The 17616-nt window shown below is 45.5% G+C and overlaps 2 protein-coding genes across 8 annotated transcripts in view; both read left to right on the top strand.

Moving 5' to 3' along the window:
• The window catches only part of pde4a (phosphodiesterase 4A, cAMP-specific), a 33707-nt gene extending 21385 nt beyond the window's left edge, over positions 1-12322 (top strand). For all 5 annotated transcript variants that reach the window (XM_057013922.1, XM_057013926.1, XM_057013924.1 and 2 more), the window contains 14 exons: positions 63-248; positions 593-629; positions 799-869; positions 1544-1593; positions 2008-2120; positions 6207-6300; positions 6390-6553; positions 6758-6856; positions 6956-7120; positions 7212-7311; positions 7382-7536; positions 7621-7743; positions 8112-8294; positions 8504-12322. In XM_057013922.1, the coding sequence (XP_056869902.1) occupies positions 63-248; positions 593-629; positions 799-869; positions 1544-1593; positions 2008-2120; positions 6207-6300; positions 6390-6553; positions 6758-6856; positions 6956-7120; positions 7212-7311; positions 7382-7536; positions 7621-7743; positions 8112-8294; positions 8504-9019 (2056 nt within the window). In that variant the 3' untranslated portion in view covers positions 9020-12322. The remainder of the gene's footprint in view (positions 1-62; positions 249-592; positions 630-798; positions 870-1543; positions 1594-2007; positions 2121-6206; positions 6301-6389; positions 6554-6757; positions 6857-6955; positions 7121-7211; positions 7312-7381; positions 7537-7620; positions 7744-8111; positions 8295-8503) is intronic.
• Positions 12323-12563: 241 nt separating this feature from the next.
• On the top strand, positions 12564-17609 carry prkcsh (protein kinase C substrate 80K-H). 3 transcript variants are annotated; one of them, XM_057013927.1, is made up of 18 exons: positions 12564-12705; positions 13015-13120; positions 13860-13976; positions 14173-14268; positions 14357-14414; positions 14510-14627; positions 14773-14902; positions 15051-15135; positions 15439-15517; positions 15595-15678; positions 15758-15910; positions 15999-16092; positions 16368-16437; positions 16508-16597; positions 16700-16774; positions 16854-16953; positions 17031-17193; positions 17340-17609. In XM_057013927.1, exons 2-17 carry the CDS (start codon positions 13033-13035, stop codon positions 17178-17180), a joined length of 1587 nt encoding a protein of 528 aa, XP_056869907.1. In that variant the 5' UTR covers positions 12564-12705; positions 13015-13032; the 3' UTR covers positions 17181-17193; positions 17340-17609. The 3 variants fall into 3 exon arrangements, with proteins under 3 accessions (XP_056869907.1, XP_056869909.1, XP_056869908.1); XM_057013929.1 differs by having other exon boundaries at positions 15761-15910; XM_057013928.1 differs by having other exon boundaries at positions 12689-12705; positions 13011-13120.
• Positions 17610-17616: the final 7 nt, after the last annotated feature.

Genomic DNA, 17616 nt, shown 5'->3' on the forward strand with positions numbered 1-17616 from the left:
GTTTATCTCGAGTTGACACATCGGATGTGATGCAGCCGCTTTCCTTTTTGTCGACTCTCCAGCTTCGATGCCGAGAACGGGCCCTCGCCAGGCCGCAGTCCCATGGATTCGCAGGCGAGTCCTGGATTGGTGCTCCACCCTTCTTTCCCCCAGAGTCAGCGCCGGGAGTCCTTCCTGTACCGCTCGGACTCGGACTACGACACGTCTCCCAAGACCATGTCACGCAACTCCTCCGTCAACAGCGAGGGGTAAGCCTGGTGGTAAAGGAGCCCTGCTTTAGAACGACCCAGACACACACGCACACCCATGCACACAGCCTCCCCGGCAACAAAACAAAGGTTGTGATTGTAATTATGCAATTATCCTTATGCTAATGAGGGCATGATGAATCCTCTTAGCAAGCTGCTGCAGCTCCCTGCAGAGTTTGTCATTGGCTGACTTTAAAACACCAGAAAGCCTCCGCTAAACTTTCCCTGTTTGCAGACATAAAAGTCTCTCTAAACATCCTGTTCACAGCTTCTTATATAAACACTGAAATCTCACACACTCATCTCTCCCTCTGCCTCTTCTTCTCCTCTTTTTTTTCCTACAGGCATGCTGAAGACATGATTGTCACCCCCTTCGCTCAGGTACGATGAAATGTGACATGTCAAATTTCCAAAATGGCTCGGGAATGGGAATAATTACCTCTGTGAACTTGACCTCCTCATCCCACCCCCTTCCTCCCTCTCTCTCTCTTTTTTATCTCTCTCCCCCGCCTCCTTATTTTCCTCCCACACTGTCCATACACCCCCCCAGGTGTTGGCCAGCCTACGAACCGTAAGAAGCAACTTCACCATCCTCGCCAATGTCACAACACCCACTAACAAGTCAGTATCTTACTGTCAGACACCCCTTCCCCCCACTTCCACTTGTCACGACTCCCTGCTTAGTTTGCGCTGTCTGTTGTTCGCTAATGTCTCCCTCTCTCTCTCATGGGAGAGGCTTTTGCCATCACGATTAAGCAGTTTATGATTATTTGACAATGCTCAAGGAAATTTAATATCTGCATTGTTTGGCATCTCACGAGCTCCCTCTGTCCCTGACTCTGTAGCCAGACAATAGAGGCGGTCAATAACACTAAAATTATTCTTTGTAATGCAGCAGACAGAAGGCAGAAGGCAGAAGACAGAAGCTGAGCCCGCCAAGCTTTAAGCTCTACGTCAATAGATAGCCTATAAAAAGCCATGCAGCACAAAAATGTCTGCATTTATAAATATGTGGGTTCCTGATAATTCGTACTTGATATGCACGGGTTTTATTATAACTATTGGAAGTAAAAGAAATGTCCCTTGTGGCATCATTCAATGTTCAAATACATATTAATACAGACACGCCATGCCTGTCTCTATTTCGGGGATTATGAATTAATAACGTACTTAAAAATATTCGTATCCCCACAGTGTCAGCGAAGTCTTCCTCCGATATGTTAAGACGTGTTATAACCAGCAGAGGGCAGTATCGTGTCGTTTTTCATTTGATGTAATACTGTACTTGTCCACAGGAGGTCACCAGTGACCAGCCAACCCACTGTTCCTCAGGCGACGCTCTCTGGTAGGGGTCCCGCAGACAAACACAAAGTCTGCACAGAAACTTTAACTTTTAGACATCACACGTTCCCAGAGCAAGGCAACAAGCCCTATAACATTTATGTTCATTGGATTTAGGAGAACTTTCGAGGAAATGCATCTGAACATTCGACCAGACACTTCAGACGCACATTTATTTTTTTTATTTTTTTTTAAATGCACATTACCCATGTAATTACAACAGATAGCAGATCTATTCTTTAAAAGATAATTTCTTTCAATAATCGTATTTGGTTAAACAATTTTAACTCTAGCCCTCCCACACATTTTTTTTAATGCAATCTATTGGCATTTGTCACTGTTTTAATTACTGAGACACCACACTCTCACATTTCCTGTTATTTGATGATGTGCACATTTTGCGTGTGTCGCTTTCCAGAGGAAACATACCAGCAGATGGCCCGGGAGACACTGGAGGAACTGGACTGGTGCCTGGACCAGTTGGAGACCATTCAGACCCATCGCTCTGTCAGTGAGATGGCCTCCAAAAAGGTTCGCCCCTGTTCACACAACACAACCACGCACCTGTCCTGTATCTCCTATTAACCTTTACAAGGAATATTTAAGCTGTCTTCCAAATTAAAAGTGTGTCATCCAGACATTTATTTTACTTCGTGCAGTCCTGTCAGTTGTAATGAGTGCGGTGTTGGTGTCAAGGCTGTGGCACCAGCAAAAGATGCTGTGAGTGATCGTGCTCAAACACCTGTGTGTGCACAGGGGCGAGCTTGTGAGTACGAATGATGCTGTGCTACATCGTAGATGGGATTGGGTCACAGTCGGCGGGTATGGGGGCCACGAGAGGGAGCAGGGGGTGATGCCGATGTCTCTGCTCCATCCTCGGTTGCTAGCGAGCGGCAGCAGGGTCTGTCCTTCCCTTTTTGTCATTGGTTGGCTGCTCTGACCAAAAGCCATGTGGTGCAGGCGGGAACCAATAAAATAAAGACGATGCTTCTTTCATAGTGTTCCATCTTAAAGAGACAGCGCACGGCTTGGCTGTGTGACTACAGACTCCTGTTGAGGTGTTGTGATTGTCTTAACTGAGGCTTCTGACCAGAAACATGAGGGTGAGCCCAAGATGAAGCTTTTAAAAGGCATCATCCATCCGTGTGTGTGTGTGTGTGTGTGTGTGTGTTTGCACCCCGTACCCCAAGTCTCCTGGGGTAAACAGAGACTCTGTGATGCTGCTGCTGTCTTTCAGCAACTTGCAGCGCAGCAATTAAGAAATCCTCCCCACTGCACCAGCGTGCAGGTGAACATGAATGTGCCCACACGGTCTCTCACTCTCGCTCGCACACACATTTCCGACAGACGTGCATGCTGTCTCCCAGCACATGCGCACTCGGAGGCGGAGAGCAGAAGCGAGTGCAGACACACACACGCATGCACGCGCCTGCAGTCACACCGCCTGATTAGCTTGCGAGAGTTGTCTACAGCATCCAGGAAAATGGCGCAAGAGGCAGAGCACTGGAAGCAGAACGGCGTCCCGAATCAGGGGGATTAGTCCTCTGGTATTTTGGCCGGCGGAGGCATGGACTGACCTGGAGCAGGGGACTGCGGCTACAGCGTTTGCAAGAGGCGTCCCGACTGTGTGTGGACTGTGAGGTTTTGGGATCGAGATGACACAGGCAGACTGATGCACCGGTAGTATTGGGCCGGGCCTCTGGATCTATACGGTGGGGGAGGGGCAGTCGATGCAGGGAGAGGGAGCCTGTTTTTCCAGACCACAGCTCCGGTGTGATTCTTCAGCCTGACCGTCTGTCACGGGCCTGCCTGCATCTGTCCGTCTCCTTCTCTCATCCCCTCCATCCTTGTTTTCCCCCCCTTCCCTGGTGTGCATGCTGTCATCGCGGCTCCCTTCACCTCCTCCTCTTACTACAGACCTCTTTCTGTCCTGCCATCCCCGACACCGCCTCACGTCCCCTCTCACTTCCGAAACCTAGATTTTTTTTTTCTAAAATTCCCGTTTGTGGGGCTGCTGAGCTCTCGGCATCATTTCTCCTCGGCACCTCTTGCCTTCCCGGTCATTTCTGTCCATCGACTTTTCTCTTTGCCCTTCAGACGGTCCCTGGTCCCTGCTCTGTTTTCCTCCATCTTCCGTCTTTTATCCATCCACCTCTAGCCTGCAGTGGCTCTCCATGTGGGTCAGTTTGGTCAGCACACGGGATAAGATGTAGTCTCTACAGCAGCAGGATCCAGGGGGCTCCTGGTCTGCTCGTCAGGGGGGGACCCTCCTCTACAGACCACACCAAGGCTGGAGCCCGACTCTGACCTATCTGGGTGGCCTGTTCTGGGGTGCTGCATGTAGGCAAGGACAGCCTTCACCAGCCGCCCCCACCCTCACCCCGCTATTCCTGCACCCCATCCTGGGCTGTCTGTCACTCTGGAGTGTCCAGGTTTAACTGGCTGTGGCCTGTCCCGACACGCACTGACGACGCCCTCATGCCACTGGGGTGCCCACAGTGCCCCCGCCCCGCTCCACTACCGCACATCCTGCCTGTGCCATCGACCCAAAGACCCGGTCACCTTAAACATGGGCGTAGTGGAGGCCATTGACCCAGCGCCATCCCCTTGCCCCTCACCTGTACCAGGAGGTTACAGGCTGCCCCGCTCCTCCAGCTACAGCCCCCTGCAGGGGAGGGCAGGGGCAGAGCTGGACCTCGGTGCTGCGGCTGGAGGGGTTCTGGAAGGGGGTGGGACGGCAGCAGAGCGTAGGACCCCCTTAGTGGACCTGTTCTGTGAGACCTGCTCCAGGCCCTGGCTCATCGGCTGGTGGGACCAGGTATGGCTGGGATTACTTGGAGGTCCAGTCGTCGGCCATCTTGGATATTTATGTGGACAAATAAGTTATCAAGTCAACTCAGAGTTTGGCTTTTATTACTTATTCTACAATTGTTCATTTTCTGGTGTGACAACTGTTGTAGAATCTCATATGAGCGACGACGGTAATTGCTACATTCCTCATATAATGTTTATGAGCTAACCCCTGGGTTTCTCTACGTTTATACCTGCTCAGACTTTAATACCTCCAAACAGTGCTGCAGAAGCCTCTTTAATACACTCCTGAGAGAAACCGCTTTATCATAAGTTGCATATAACTGAATATACGCTCGGTTGCACAGTCACATGTTATGAATGTCCGTTGATGCTGGCTTTGACACAAATTCAGGAGCTTTACTGTCGCTTGATGCTCAGTTATTTTGTCCCCAAATGTGCTACAAAATGCATAAACACTCCCGGTGAAGTGACTCTACAGATGTTAACTTGCGCTGTGTTTTTCAGCAGTTCGGGCCAGTTGTGTTTGGTGCATCAGTGTGTTTGTGGTGGCAGGAAAAGAGAATTCTGGTGGAGTTCTGCCACAAACGCAGGTGCACACGTGCGTCTGCGTGTCCGTGGTCATGTCTGTGCAGTCTTGGCAAGTTTGCACCATTAGTCAGTGTCAGAGGAAGAGTGTTGTTTGTCCTAGCACTCTCAGACTGGCACCGTGAAAGTGTCGGCTGGCAGCTATGACTCAGCGTTACAGGGAAGGAAGGAACGAGAGACACAGGAGAAGGATGAGGATAAGAGGGAGGGAGAGAGAGATTTGGGCTGAGCCTGATGCAGAAGTGTGCCACCGAGCTTGACACGCATTCTTGGTTGGCCCCCTGATCGCTGGGTCTGGCCGAAGGACCGATCGATGCTTTGATATCCTGTCAGAGGACAAACTCGCTTGGCCTGGAAGGTGATGAGCAGAAGATTGAGATAAATGGAAAGAAAAACAAAGAAAAGCAGAGGGAGTTTGTGAAATGAGTCCTCGGGGCAGGAGCGGAGAGCGTTTACCTGGGTGGGGGGGGGGGGGGTGATGGGATAGAGAACGACAGAGACAGAGAAACAGAAGAGGGATGGGGAGGGTTGACCTTGGTAAAGGTCAGAGACACCTGCCTACTGCTTCATATTGTCACCCAAGCAACCAGCGCTCACACATCAAGCTGGAGGACTGACTGTGAGGAGGCAGTTGCCACAGCAACTGCTCCGGTTGCCATGGAGATTGCTATGTGTGAAAGATCAGTCAGTAGGACGCAGACCGAGGGGTCTGGGCCGAATCACATCACTTCACACCATTCCCGCGACAAGGGAAGGCAATGATCAAAAAAGACATAAGGAAAAACAAATGGAAACGGGGTTTTGTCCTCGGGGACGGCGCCTTCAGTTAGTCACATTTACATCCGTCGACCTGTTTTTCATGGGGAACGCTGTAGTGGCGGGAGACGGAACAGATGCGTAACATTTGCATAGTCTGCAAAACACGCGGCTGTCATAATACGAGCGAATCGTTCTGGACTGCATGTTCTCTAAGAGAGGGAGCTTGGTTCATAATTGATTTAACACCCTTTATTGAATGAAGGCAATTGGACAGTGATAATTTATTTCCTGGTATTTGACTCATGAGTGGGTCTTTTGGGGGGTATGTGTCAGTTCAAATGAATAATAAATGCTGTTGTTATGTAATTGTAGAGATGAACCCATCTGCCTGGACCACATTTTGGATCTTTCAGCAGCTTGTGTACTTACTTCCTGTTTCCTGCCTGGTTCTCTCCTCAGTTCAAGAGGATGTTGAACCGGGAGCTGTCCCATTTGTCCGAGATGAGTCGCTCAGGGAACCAGGTGTCAGAATACATTTCCACTACCTTTCTAGGTAAGGTAGACATACTTTTATAGCCTCCAACGGAGATACTCAAATCTCGCCGCTCTGTCCTGACCTCTTCCTCTCGACCGCACTCCCAGATAAGCAGAATGAGGTGGAGATCCCGTCCCCGACTCTGAGGGAGAGGGAGAAACCCATGTGTCAAATCAGCGGCGTCAAAAAGCTCACGCACAGTTCCAGCCTTTCCAACTCTGCCCTGCCGCGCTTCGGCGTGAAGACAGAACACGAGGACGCGTTAGCCAGGGTAAACGCACCTCCGTCCATCCCTCTGTATCTCCATATAAAGCCTTAATGTGCAGATATCACAACTTTCTAACCCAGATCATGTACCTTCTGCAAAATATCAAAGGCACCCTACTAGAATTCTTTGACTGTGCAGTTTGGGTTGGTAACTGGCTGTTAGAACTGTTTCCACTGAGTGCGTTAACGTCGTCTGTGGTGCCTTCAGGAACTGAATGACTTGAACAAGTGGGGCCTTAATATCTTTCACGTGGCAGAGTTATCAAATAATCGACCCCTCAGCTGCATAATGTTTGCCATATTCCAGGTGAGAGACAAGAACGGCTGACCTTTAAGAAACAATAAATGAAGCTGCTTCTCAAATAACACGAGATGTTTACGACCTTGTGGACTGTTTCGGTCGCAGGAGAGAGATCTGCTAAAGACTTTTAGGATCCCGGTGGATACATTTGTTACCTATGTGATGACCCTGGAGGACCACTACCACGCCAATGTGGCCTATCATAACAGCCTGCACGCTGCGGACGTCACTCAGTCTACTCACGTCCTCCTGTCAACACCAGCCCTCGATGTAAATATCGCTATACTGGCCTAGCGCAAACAGAAATGGGACTTTAAAAGAAAAATAAATGCCTACAGTGATAAATGCCTTTTCCTTGCAGGCGGTGTTCACCGATCTGGAGATTCTAGCTGCTTTATTTGCTGCTGCCATTCACGACGTGGACCATCCAGGAGTGTCCAACCAGTTCCTCATCAACACCAGTGAGTCCAGATCAAATGACAAGATTTGTGGATCGTTGAGGTGATGCTGATGTTGTTCACTGTTGTTCAGACTCCGAGCTGGCCCTCATGTACAACGACGAGTCCGTTTTGGAAAACCACCACCTGGCTGTGGGCTTCAAGCTCCTTCACGAGGACAACTGTGACATCTTTCAGAACCTGAGCAAGAGACAACGGCAGAGCCTGAGGAAACTTGTTATCGACATGGCAAGCGTTCGGTCCTCCTTCACCTTCACCTACCTTCATATTCCTGCTCCCCACACTGATTGTTCGGGTCTATCCTGTCCACAGGTTTTGGCAACAGATATGTCGAAACACATGAGTTTGCTAGCAGACCTCAAGACAATGGTGGAAACCAAGAAGGTGACCAGTTCTGGAGTCCTGCTGCTGGATCATTATACTGACAGGATACAGGTGAGATGACGCCTTTGAGATCCATTTAGCCTCAGTGGAGCAATGCTTTGACGTATTTGGAGCGCTAAGGAGGGTGTAAATGATGGAAATGAACAACATGGATGGAGACCAGACAACCCTGACTGGGATGACAACTGATGTGTTTATCTGAGTCATTACATCCCTGAAATTAGCCTAATTTATGCTAATTTCTTCTGCTAATTTTGCTCATAACCAGCCCATATAAACCACATAATTGTTTATATAGCTCTAAATAGTCAGCCAGTCATAGTCACATCGTTGTTTTAGCCTAATTATTAAAAAGCTACCAGCAACAAAGCCTTCTTCAAACTTATGGGAAAGAAGTAATAGGCTGAGTGTTTATGCAGGTTTTGAGGAACTTGGTGCACTGCGCCGACCTGAGCAATCCCACCAAACCCCTGGCTGTGTATCGACAATGGACGGAGAGAATCATGGAGGAGTTCTTTAGGCAGGGAGACAAGGAGAGGGAACGAGGGATGGAGATCAGCCCCATGTGTGATAAACACACCGCGTCCGTGGAAAAGAGCCAGGTAATTAGCGAGCGTATGTGTGTGCGTACGTGTGTGATTGAGAGCAAGACATCTGACAGCTGTCAATGCTGTGTGTGTCTCTGTGTGTGTGCGGGGGGGGTGGTAACTGCTGTGCAGGGGGTAATCCATCATGTCTGTTCATACCAGTCGTTCCTATGCATTTTTAATGAGCAGGGGCAAAACGTTATAATCTATTTTCATGCTCGCAGGTGGGCTTTATCGACTACATCGTGCACCCGCTGTGGGAGACGTGGGGAGACCTCGTGCATCCCGATGCCCAGGAAATCTTAGACACTCTGGAGGACAACAGGGACTGGTACCAGAGCACTATCCCGCAAAGCCCCTCACCCCCTCCTTTGGGTCAGGAAAAGGAGTTAAACGCCTGCATGGACAAGTTTCAGTTTGAGCTAACCCTTGACGGCGGATCTCAGAGAGACCAGGGAGGTGTGGGTGACGAGCCCACGCTCAACCACGTGGCTCGGGACCGCAATCGGGGGGAGGACGATGACGAGAAGAGCACAAAAGAGGAAGACGCACTGGCAGAGGAGGAAAATGAGGACATAATAGAAGAGGAAGATGAAGTAGCGATGGAGGAAGAGGTCGAGGAGGAGACGGAGGAGGAGCTTAAAACTCATTTGGAGGTGAGAGCCAATAAGGAAAGACTTTCTGACACAAGCCCTGTAGAGGAAGAGGAGGATTCTTCTTCACAAGCTGATGATACATGAATTCTACTCCTGTATCTCCCTCCTCACTTGCACATATGACCTTGTTCATCTTTCAACAGCCAAACCAAGAACAAATAAGACTGCAGAGACAACACAGACCTTTAAATCTATTTTTCAAAAAGGGAATAAATACAAATTGCATCAAGAGACGGTCATAACACAGCAACTGTAGATTTGGAGCAATGACGAGTCATTGGAAGGATTTCACAGTGAACTTTAGAGCAAATGGAATCATGGGTACACGGCGACAGCGTAGCATTCTAGGACAGGAATGCACACACATAAACACACATAAAGTGAGACGTGCACAAGCAGTAGTGGAGCAGGTCACACACACACACACACACACACACACACACACACACACACACACACACACACTGATTGTCTGTTTCTATGTGTGCATTGAAATGAGGGACGCTGGTCAGAAACTGATTTCTTTGGAAAAAGCCATCTCTTAATGGAATATTAAATCTAGTATTCAGTCAGTATTAGTAATTCATGTTTGTTAGAACCTCAACAGAAACTGATCTCCTCAGAAAAGCTACACATCCAAGTGTCTTTTTTTTCCATTTTTGTCGGAAAGAAAAATAAGGAAGAATTAAACGAAAAAAAAAAAAGTCCACAGAGTTTGGAAGAGGAGAGAGGAGGCTGTCGGCGGAAAAGACGATGCTGCGATGAAGGGGCCCTCGGGTCCCAGTGCCCTTTTCCCTTTACGAGGAGCGCGCTACTGGTGCAAGATGGCTCTGTGCCTTTCTGAAACACCAGCTTCCTGAACGGAGCTGCCGTGAAGCAATGCATTGTGGGACAGGAGCGTGTGGTTTTTGTCAACATTTTTCCCATCGTCTCCTGTTAAAGATCTGTCGTCGCTGTTCATGGTATTGTGGTGTGTGTCTCACAGGTACAGTTTCTGTGGTGTTACGTTTTAAGCTGTAAGTCTTCCTTTGTTGCTCTTTAATAATACGAGAACTCAGAACTTTAGATGCAGAGCAATCACTACCATGCACCGACACAAACCAACAGCGGGCTCCGACTTATGGTCTTTTCTTATTAGAATGATTTTTTTAAAGGGAAAAAACTTTCTGAGAATAAGCCATGCGATGCTTTCAAGCATTAGTTTTGCCTATTTTATATTTTATCAATTCTTACATGTGCTGATAAGTATTCGCGTCAGCATCATCGGATCGTTCCCACCCCCGCTCATCTCAAACCCATTTGCACTGTTAAAGTCTCCTCACACAGAACAATTCTCACCAAAGTAAAGGATAAGAAATTATAGGGATTATAGGGATTTGAATTATAAAAAATATCTGATGAAGATGAAAATCAGGGAAGCAGATTGTCAGGAGAGAATCATGACTCGGCCAAAGGTGGTCTGGCAGTCCCCGAATCATCCTTGTTATTTGATACTTTTTGCCTTAATGTCAGATGCAGGATGTATACCTGCCAGTATGTAGATTTAAATGATTATATAATCGATATCCTGGTATTTATATCACGTCTGTATGCTTATTTCTGTGCGTATCAGTGTCTATACACAATATATCCAGTGTTGCATTTTGAGGGTAAAGGTCAATGTCGCTACCAAGAGGGCAGAATGTTGTGGAGAATGTTGGGAAAACCGACTGCCTGCACGCACACAAAGATGAGGACGGGCGAGATCTTGCAGAAAGAAGGACGAATAAGGCCGTAGATACACACGATGCCTGCGTATCGCATCCTGAGGTCGGCAACAGAAAGAAATGACTGGACGCTCAAGTGACACGTCATTGTTGGGCATCCTTATACTGCCATCACTCCATGTTGTTGAATGGTGTTCAGGAATCAATCAGCACAGCTTAAATAGGTCACCGTTTGTTTAAGTGTTTGTTTTCCACAGGGTATAAAACAAAAAGCTGCGGTTGTTTTACAGGTAAGACCAAGTTTCTGCAGGTCAGTAACTGAACTTACCTGACAAGGCCACCGCTCGGTGCAACAGTAGCCTGCGTGTCTGACCTGCTCCATGGCGAGGATGGAGCAGCGCTGCGGGGCCGCCACACAGGCTTTCATTTTACAGAATGGGAATCTAGGATTACTTTTGCAGTTACAATTAAAAGGATTCCCATATGCATCGGCCTTTTAAAGATGTTGCTTTGTTTTTGTGGCTTCTTTTTATAGCTCATTGGCTATAAAAACATTAATATTTAATTGCCATACAAACACAATACTGTAGCAATTGTTTCTTATTAAGAAAATTATTCAATTAATTAATTGCTGCCATTCTTTTTAAACAATGAAAAGAAAACAATGGGAAGTGTTTTCTTTGAACAGTCTGTGTACAGTTTATTTTTATATCATTCTGGTGGATGGTCTGGAAAATGAACCTTGTCTTGATGATATAGCTATAAGCATTATCACTCTTGTATATAATGTAATATTGGATTGTAAATGATAACTTTATCTAAGTCACGATGATTGAAAAATAAGTGATCTACCGAATCGCTACAGGCCGCATCCCCGTCCATTCTGTCTCTGGATCAGTTGTGCAAACATCCTGTCACTTTTTTGAACCGTCGACGCGTGTTGTTAAAAATCAAATGTTTGTATAAGCACTTTATTCCATCAGGGTCAGAGGTAGAGTGTGTTTCAGGAAGTACATAGTTTGTGCTTTTGATTTGTTTATTGACACATGTTGAAGATTCGATGGGCCAAATCACAAATAATCAATGTTATTCCATATTCTCAAGTCATTTTATTTCACTGTAATATTCTAAGTGAGATGGAACATATTTGACTGAGAAGGTCAAATGTATGACCTTGTGGTCACATATGATGTGGCGTGTTCAAAGGTGATAAATGTGTCCTTATAACTTGGCCATGTCTAGTAATATCACCACCTCTGTTTCTTAGTAAGCTAAACTTTAGCCTGACAGCCAAGGACCCATCCAATGGAGGTCTAACAGGTTGCTGTCGGGTTACTTTATTGCATTCTGTGAATAATTCTCTGGGCTTTAATTCACGTTTTTGTCACAAATAAGGAAGATGATTCAAGGAAAAAAACAACAACATGAAATGATTGTAATATTTGTAAATGATCTTGTTGTAATGTGTAAAATGTGTCCAAGTTATTTTTTATTATATTATTTTTTATGAAGCCCCTCCTCTCTTAAAAATAGCTGTCATTTTGTGAATAAATTCATTTAATAAGCAAACATCTATGTATAAAACAATATTATAGTATATCAGTATATTTTTCTTTTATTTCACTGTTCGGTACTGTAAAGTGTGTCAAAAATACAAATAAAGTAAGATTTTTATATTAAATTGAATACCACTGACATTTCTTGTAGATGAAAATTGTTTCATCTGACTGTGATTAAATTACACTAACTCACAACCCATTACACTTTGCTAATTATCTTTTTAATCGCTTAAAGGTTCAAGCTATTTTTAGGATCAATGAGATCGATCGCGTCCTTATCAATAAGTGAAAACAACTCTTTCACCTGTCAGGCCAATATGAGATGGCTGCATCCTCCAACGTTCCCTATTACCCACAATCCTCTGCTTCTGATGATTGACACAACTCTCCACCAATCAGGGAAGCGAACCAACGCCTTGACCAATCGGAGTTAAACACCACAGAAAGGCGTTGCGACAGCACCCGCTTTGTGTCCAGTACGGAACTAGTTGTCACCATATCACCGGTAATGTTGAGCAATCTTTTTTTCTTATAAGGAATTCTTTTTTATTAGTGAAATTAACAGTATTGTGTAGTTGTAGAGATGTTGTATCATTGTGCTTGGAATCAGTGAATCTATTTCTAACCTCGCGGTTTAATTCTAAAGCAGTAGTTTATCATATTAGCTCATAGTAGCTTTTTGGCTAACTGAGAGGATTCGAATATGTAGTTCTTTACCGTGTTGTAGTTTCTAATGTTATTTGTGTCACATTTTGACCTGTTTAGACCACGATTATCAGGTGTTTTCTGTTTTTTTGTCTTAATTCCCAGCTAGAGCGTAGCCAACTGCAAGATGTCCTGCCAGTGCATCCTTTTGCTGCTCCTGGTTGCAGGAGCCGCAGCGGTGGAAGTTCAACGCCCCCGTGGGGTCTCTTTATCGAGTGAGCAATAAGTTACTGTTTACTTCACATGCAACGGAGATACTGACATTCTTAACAGTAGAGCAGCTTAGAAAAGTGATCAAGTGAAAATAAATTTGATATAACGGTCCGGAGTGCGAAACACCTATGGATAAATCATCAGCTATGTTCCTATTCTTTGTTATGTTGAATTATACACAGTAAAGCAAAACCTTTATTCTAGAAAATAAAAATATAGAGTCGGAGAGTCTTCCCATCTACTAATTCTAAAGACGAGGACGTTGGATTAAAACTGATTGAAAACAAACAGACTTAAAACCTAAAGTACAGGGTCGGTTTTCTAAAGCATAATATGGGGAACATGCTGTGGAATTCCAGAATTGTCCAGCAATCAGATTTTTCAACAAGAAAAGTATTAGTTTCATGTGAACATTTTAGTTTCTTGTGTCTATATTGCACACCCTGATCTTAAATATTTGTAGCGGTAGTTATGTGCACACCCTTATCTTAAATATTTGACTGATGGAAGAGACAATATTATAGTAAAAGGTTTAGTAGGATTAAGGGTATAATTTAGTATATCTTTAAGACATTTAGCCAAATGAAAAATGTATTCTCTGATGTCGACTGTACAGTTCTACAGTTTGATTAGATGACTGATGAGTGCAGCTACACAATTTAGGTACTGTTGTGAAAAGTTAACAGTAGCATTGGCTGTTTGTAGCTTTGAAGCTGACTAATTTCTCTTTTATCTCAAAAGAACGTCAGTTCTATGAAGATGGAAAACCATTTACATGCCTGGATGGCTCCAAAACTATTCCTTTTGACCGGGTGAATGATGACTACTGTGACTGCCAGGACGCCTCTGATGAGCCAGGTATGTGTTTATTTCACACTAGCATTCATTAGCTTTTTGTCGAATAGGCGGTGTATTTATCTCTGTTTTAAGGTGAGTATTTCATAGAAAAATATCTAAAAGCATTGTACTCTGGCAAATTTCTAAATGTGTTTATTAGCTGTTTTCCCAAGGCGTGCCAGGAAAATGAAGTGTGTTTAATCACATGTATTTACAGGAACCGCCGCTTGTCCCAATGGTAACTTCCACTGCACCAATGCAGGCTTCCGGCCAGTCTTCATTCCTTCCTCCCGTGTCAATGATGGAATTTGCGGTATGAATATTGAAAACTAACTACTTTTCCCCCCCAGAGGGTGTTATTTATCCATAATTTATTCCATCGTCTCATTTTTTCTTTATAGATTGCTGTGACACAACTGACGAGTACAACAGTGGCGCCATTTGTCAGAACACCTGCAAGTAAGAATGTCTATATTATCAAACACTTATATTCTGATCCTCTAAAGGCCACTTCACTATATTTATAAGATTTAAACATTCCTTCTGTTTCACAGAGAACTCGGGTATAAAGAAAGGGAAAGCCTGCTGAAGCTTGCTGAGATCACCAAGGAGGGCTTCCTGCTTAAACAGCAACTGATCCAGGAGGCCATGAGGGGAGTCGATGACAGAAAGGTGGGCTGCACAGGAAAAAACTGGCTCTTTGTGTTTAGAGAAATGTACATAAGTGATACGACTTTAATCAGATCCTGCTCAACTCCTTTCATACATTGTCTGACTGTCCCCGATCTGATCTGACAATTTTGATTTATTTGGACAGGCTAAACTTGAAGAAGTTCGCTCAGGCAAGGGTGATTTGGAGGCGAAGGTGGAGGCTCTGAGAACAGTGAAAGAGGCTGCTGAGCAGCCGGAGAGAGAAGCTAAGGAGCGCCATCTGAAGGCTTGGGAGGGTGAGGGAAAATGTGATATTATATCACCATCTAGTGTCTCCTGGTGTTTTACACCTCAGATGAATGAACCTGGTTTGGTTTTGGACTAAATAATGTGTAGACGTTGCCAGAATTGTTGAGTCACCTTAAACCAATTTTTGTCTTTCAGACCAAAAAGCTGCAATCCGCATGGAGAAGGACAAGGCCCGGATGGTTCAAGTGTTCCTTGAACTTGATGAAGATGGCGATGGCTTGTAAGTTTCAGTACGAACCAGTTGGTGGAGCGTATTGAAGGATCTTTTTTTTTACCACATTGTCAGAGGTTTTTTAAAAAGACCATCTTCTCACTCTGAAAGGTTAAGCACCTTGTCTTCATATAACATATTAAATTAACATTCTAAATGTTACCATAGACCGATATTGTAACATCAGGAAGGTTCTAGAGCCCCAGTTTAATGTACAATTTGTGGAATAATTATTTGAAACAGTCAGATAAATCAATACAAGCTTTGTGGCTGGATTTCCATTAATGCTGTGTGAAATGCTTGTTTGTGCAGTGTGTCTTTGGCTGATCTGCTGTCCCATCCTGAGCTTGACCCAGACTCAGACGGGTTATTCACAGAAGCAGAAGCTCAGGTTAATGCCACTGTCTTGTTAACACCCTGCATGTGGAGTTGAACAAATCAGAACCCTGATCGTCTATTGCTTTACAGGGGCTGCTGGGAGGCCTGGACCGCGTGGACACATTTGGCTTCGAGTCGGTTTGGAACAACATTAAAGACAAATATACATCACTGGTAAAGATCAGACTTTTATGGTTCACTTGGGCAACTTCAGGAGTAAAATCTCCTCAATATGCGCAACTTTGCTTGGTAGCAGCCCAGCGTGGCGCCGGGGGAGGCTCCTCAGGAGGAGGTGCCAGAGCCGGCGTCTGACAACGACTCGGAAACTTACCCCGAAGATGACGTTCCAGAGGAAGAAGAGGAGGAGGAGGATGAGGATGATGACGATTATGAGGAAGACTATAAGGTAGATGGAGTGAATCCCTGAATCCTACCTATATTGGATCCTTTCACATGTATTTTAGGTGAGTCACTCTTTCGTGTTGTGTAAGCAGAGCCCTCCTTCAACGCAAACTCAAGATAAGAAAGATGACGATGGCGAGGGGACTATGCCGCCCTACGACCCACAGACACAAGAGCTTATTGACGGTAAGCACGACGCTAAAACTTCATGACTCAGTCTTCAGCTGTGAGTGACTCACTGTAAGAAAAGGCAGAAGAAAAGCACAGATGTGTCTCTGAGCATGATTTGAATTTAAATGCGGCTTCTTGAAACTCGTTTCTGTTTCTGGCCGCACAAAGACGCTGAAGAGGGCGAAGAATTGAACAAGTGTCGCTGATGCGTAGCTGAGGCTTTACGTTATCGTGCAAGCGTAAATGTGTAGGGACGCAGGTGTTGATTTAAATGTGTATTTGTTTCCCAGCTGCTCAGAAAGCCCGGGATGAATTTAATGAAGCCGAGAAAGCGCTCCGGGAAGTGGAGGATCAGATCCGGTAAGAATCCTTTTCAATCAGTGCTTTCTCACATGGATATGCTAGTGGCTTATTTGCATTTGCTTTTCAGGAACATCGAGAAGGAAATCTCCTTTGACTTTGGAACAGAGTCCGAGTTCACTTACATGTACAACCAGTGTTACGAGATGCCTACAAGCGAGTATGTGCACTCTGTGACTGTATTAAATATGCACGCCGCGTGTGTCTATTACTGTATGTCTTCATCCTCACTTGTGAGACTAGGTTGATCTTTTCCTTGCAGGTATGTCTACAAGCTATGTCCGTTTAACAGAGTAACCCAGAAACCAAAGTTTGGTGGATCAGAAACTAGCCTAGGGTAAGAGGACATATGGGGCAGATTTGCGCAGCTTCTATTCAGGTTTGACTCCGTTCACCCATCTCCTCCTTTCCTTTAGCTCCTGGGGTAAATGGGCCGGACCGGAAGATAACATCTACTCTGTCATGAAGTATGAACACGGAACAGGATGTTGGCAAGGCCCCAACCGAGCCACCACGGTCAGTTTCATTACCAGCAAGCTCTTTCTGTCCACATTATTTCACTGCGTGGAAATTAAAGGGGCGCCTTCTCTCAGGTGTCGCTAATTTGTGGGACGGAGACAGCCGTGACGTCCACATCGGAGCCCAGCCGGTGCGAGTACTTGATGGAATTCACCACCCCGGCCGCCTGCCCCGAGCCGCCGAGCCCTGACTCACTCTACCCTCCCGAGCACACAGAGCTGTAGAGCGGCTCCATTTGTGAGTCACCCTGCTTGATATTTGTCGACACGCCTTCAGAAGGTTGTTGTTAGAATCCGTTTAGACTCCTACAGTTTCACATAAACCACGCCACAGAAACCTGGACTCGCCAGTTATTGAGCTCACAGGTTTGCTCTCTGTTGCAGGTTGTTCTGAGGGACCATATATCACTACGGCAACAGGAGATGCCATGATGCGAGCAGCAGTGGGGTGGTGTTCATAGACAGTCTTGAATTAATGTTTTTATGTGTCGTCATGAGGGTCAAACGTCAAAATTCTATCTGCACTTCTGTGTTGTCCTGGGTCAAATGTGGCTTTTATCCTGTTGCTGTACAGCCATTTAAAAGAGAACATGCATGAAATAATGCACATTGAGATAAGTAGAAAGCCGTGAAATAAAGATTTTGACAAAAAGATTTCATT

This window comes from Takifugu flavidus, chromosome 18 (genome assembly GCF_003711565.1).
Source record: "Takifugu flavidus isolate HTHZ2018 chromosome 18, ASM371156v2, whole genome shotgun sequence".
Classification (NCBI taxonomy): domain Eukaryota; kingdom Metazoa; phylum Chordata; class Actinopteri; order Tetraodontiformes; family Tetraodontidae; genus Takifugu; species Takifugu flavidus.

What these genes read in the sequence shown, in the direction of transcription:
- prkcsh (XM_057013927.1), top strand. Translation starts at nt 13,033, where the DNA reads ATGTCCTGCCAGTGCATCCTTTTGCTGCTCCTGGTTGCAGGAGCCGCA. An exon ending in TGTCAATGATGGAATTTGCG is followed by an intron (nt 14,269 to 14,356) that starts GTATGAATATTG and finishes TTTTCTTTATAG; the next exon opens with ATTGCTGTGACACAACTGAC. An exon ending in GCCCCAACCGAGCCACCACG is followed by an intron (nt 16,954 to 17,030) that starts GTCAGTTTCATT and finishes GCCTTCTCTCAG; the next exon opens with GTGTCGCTAATTTGTGGGAC.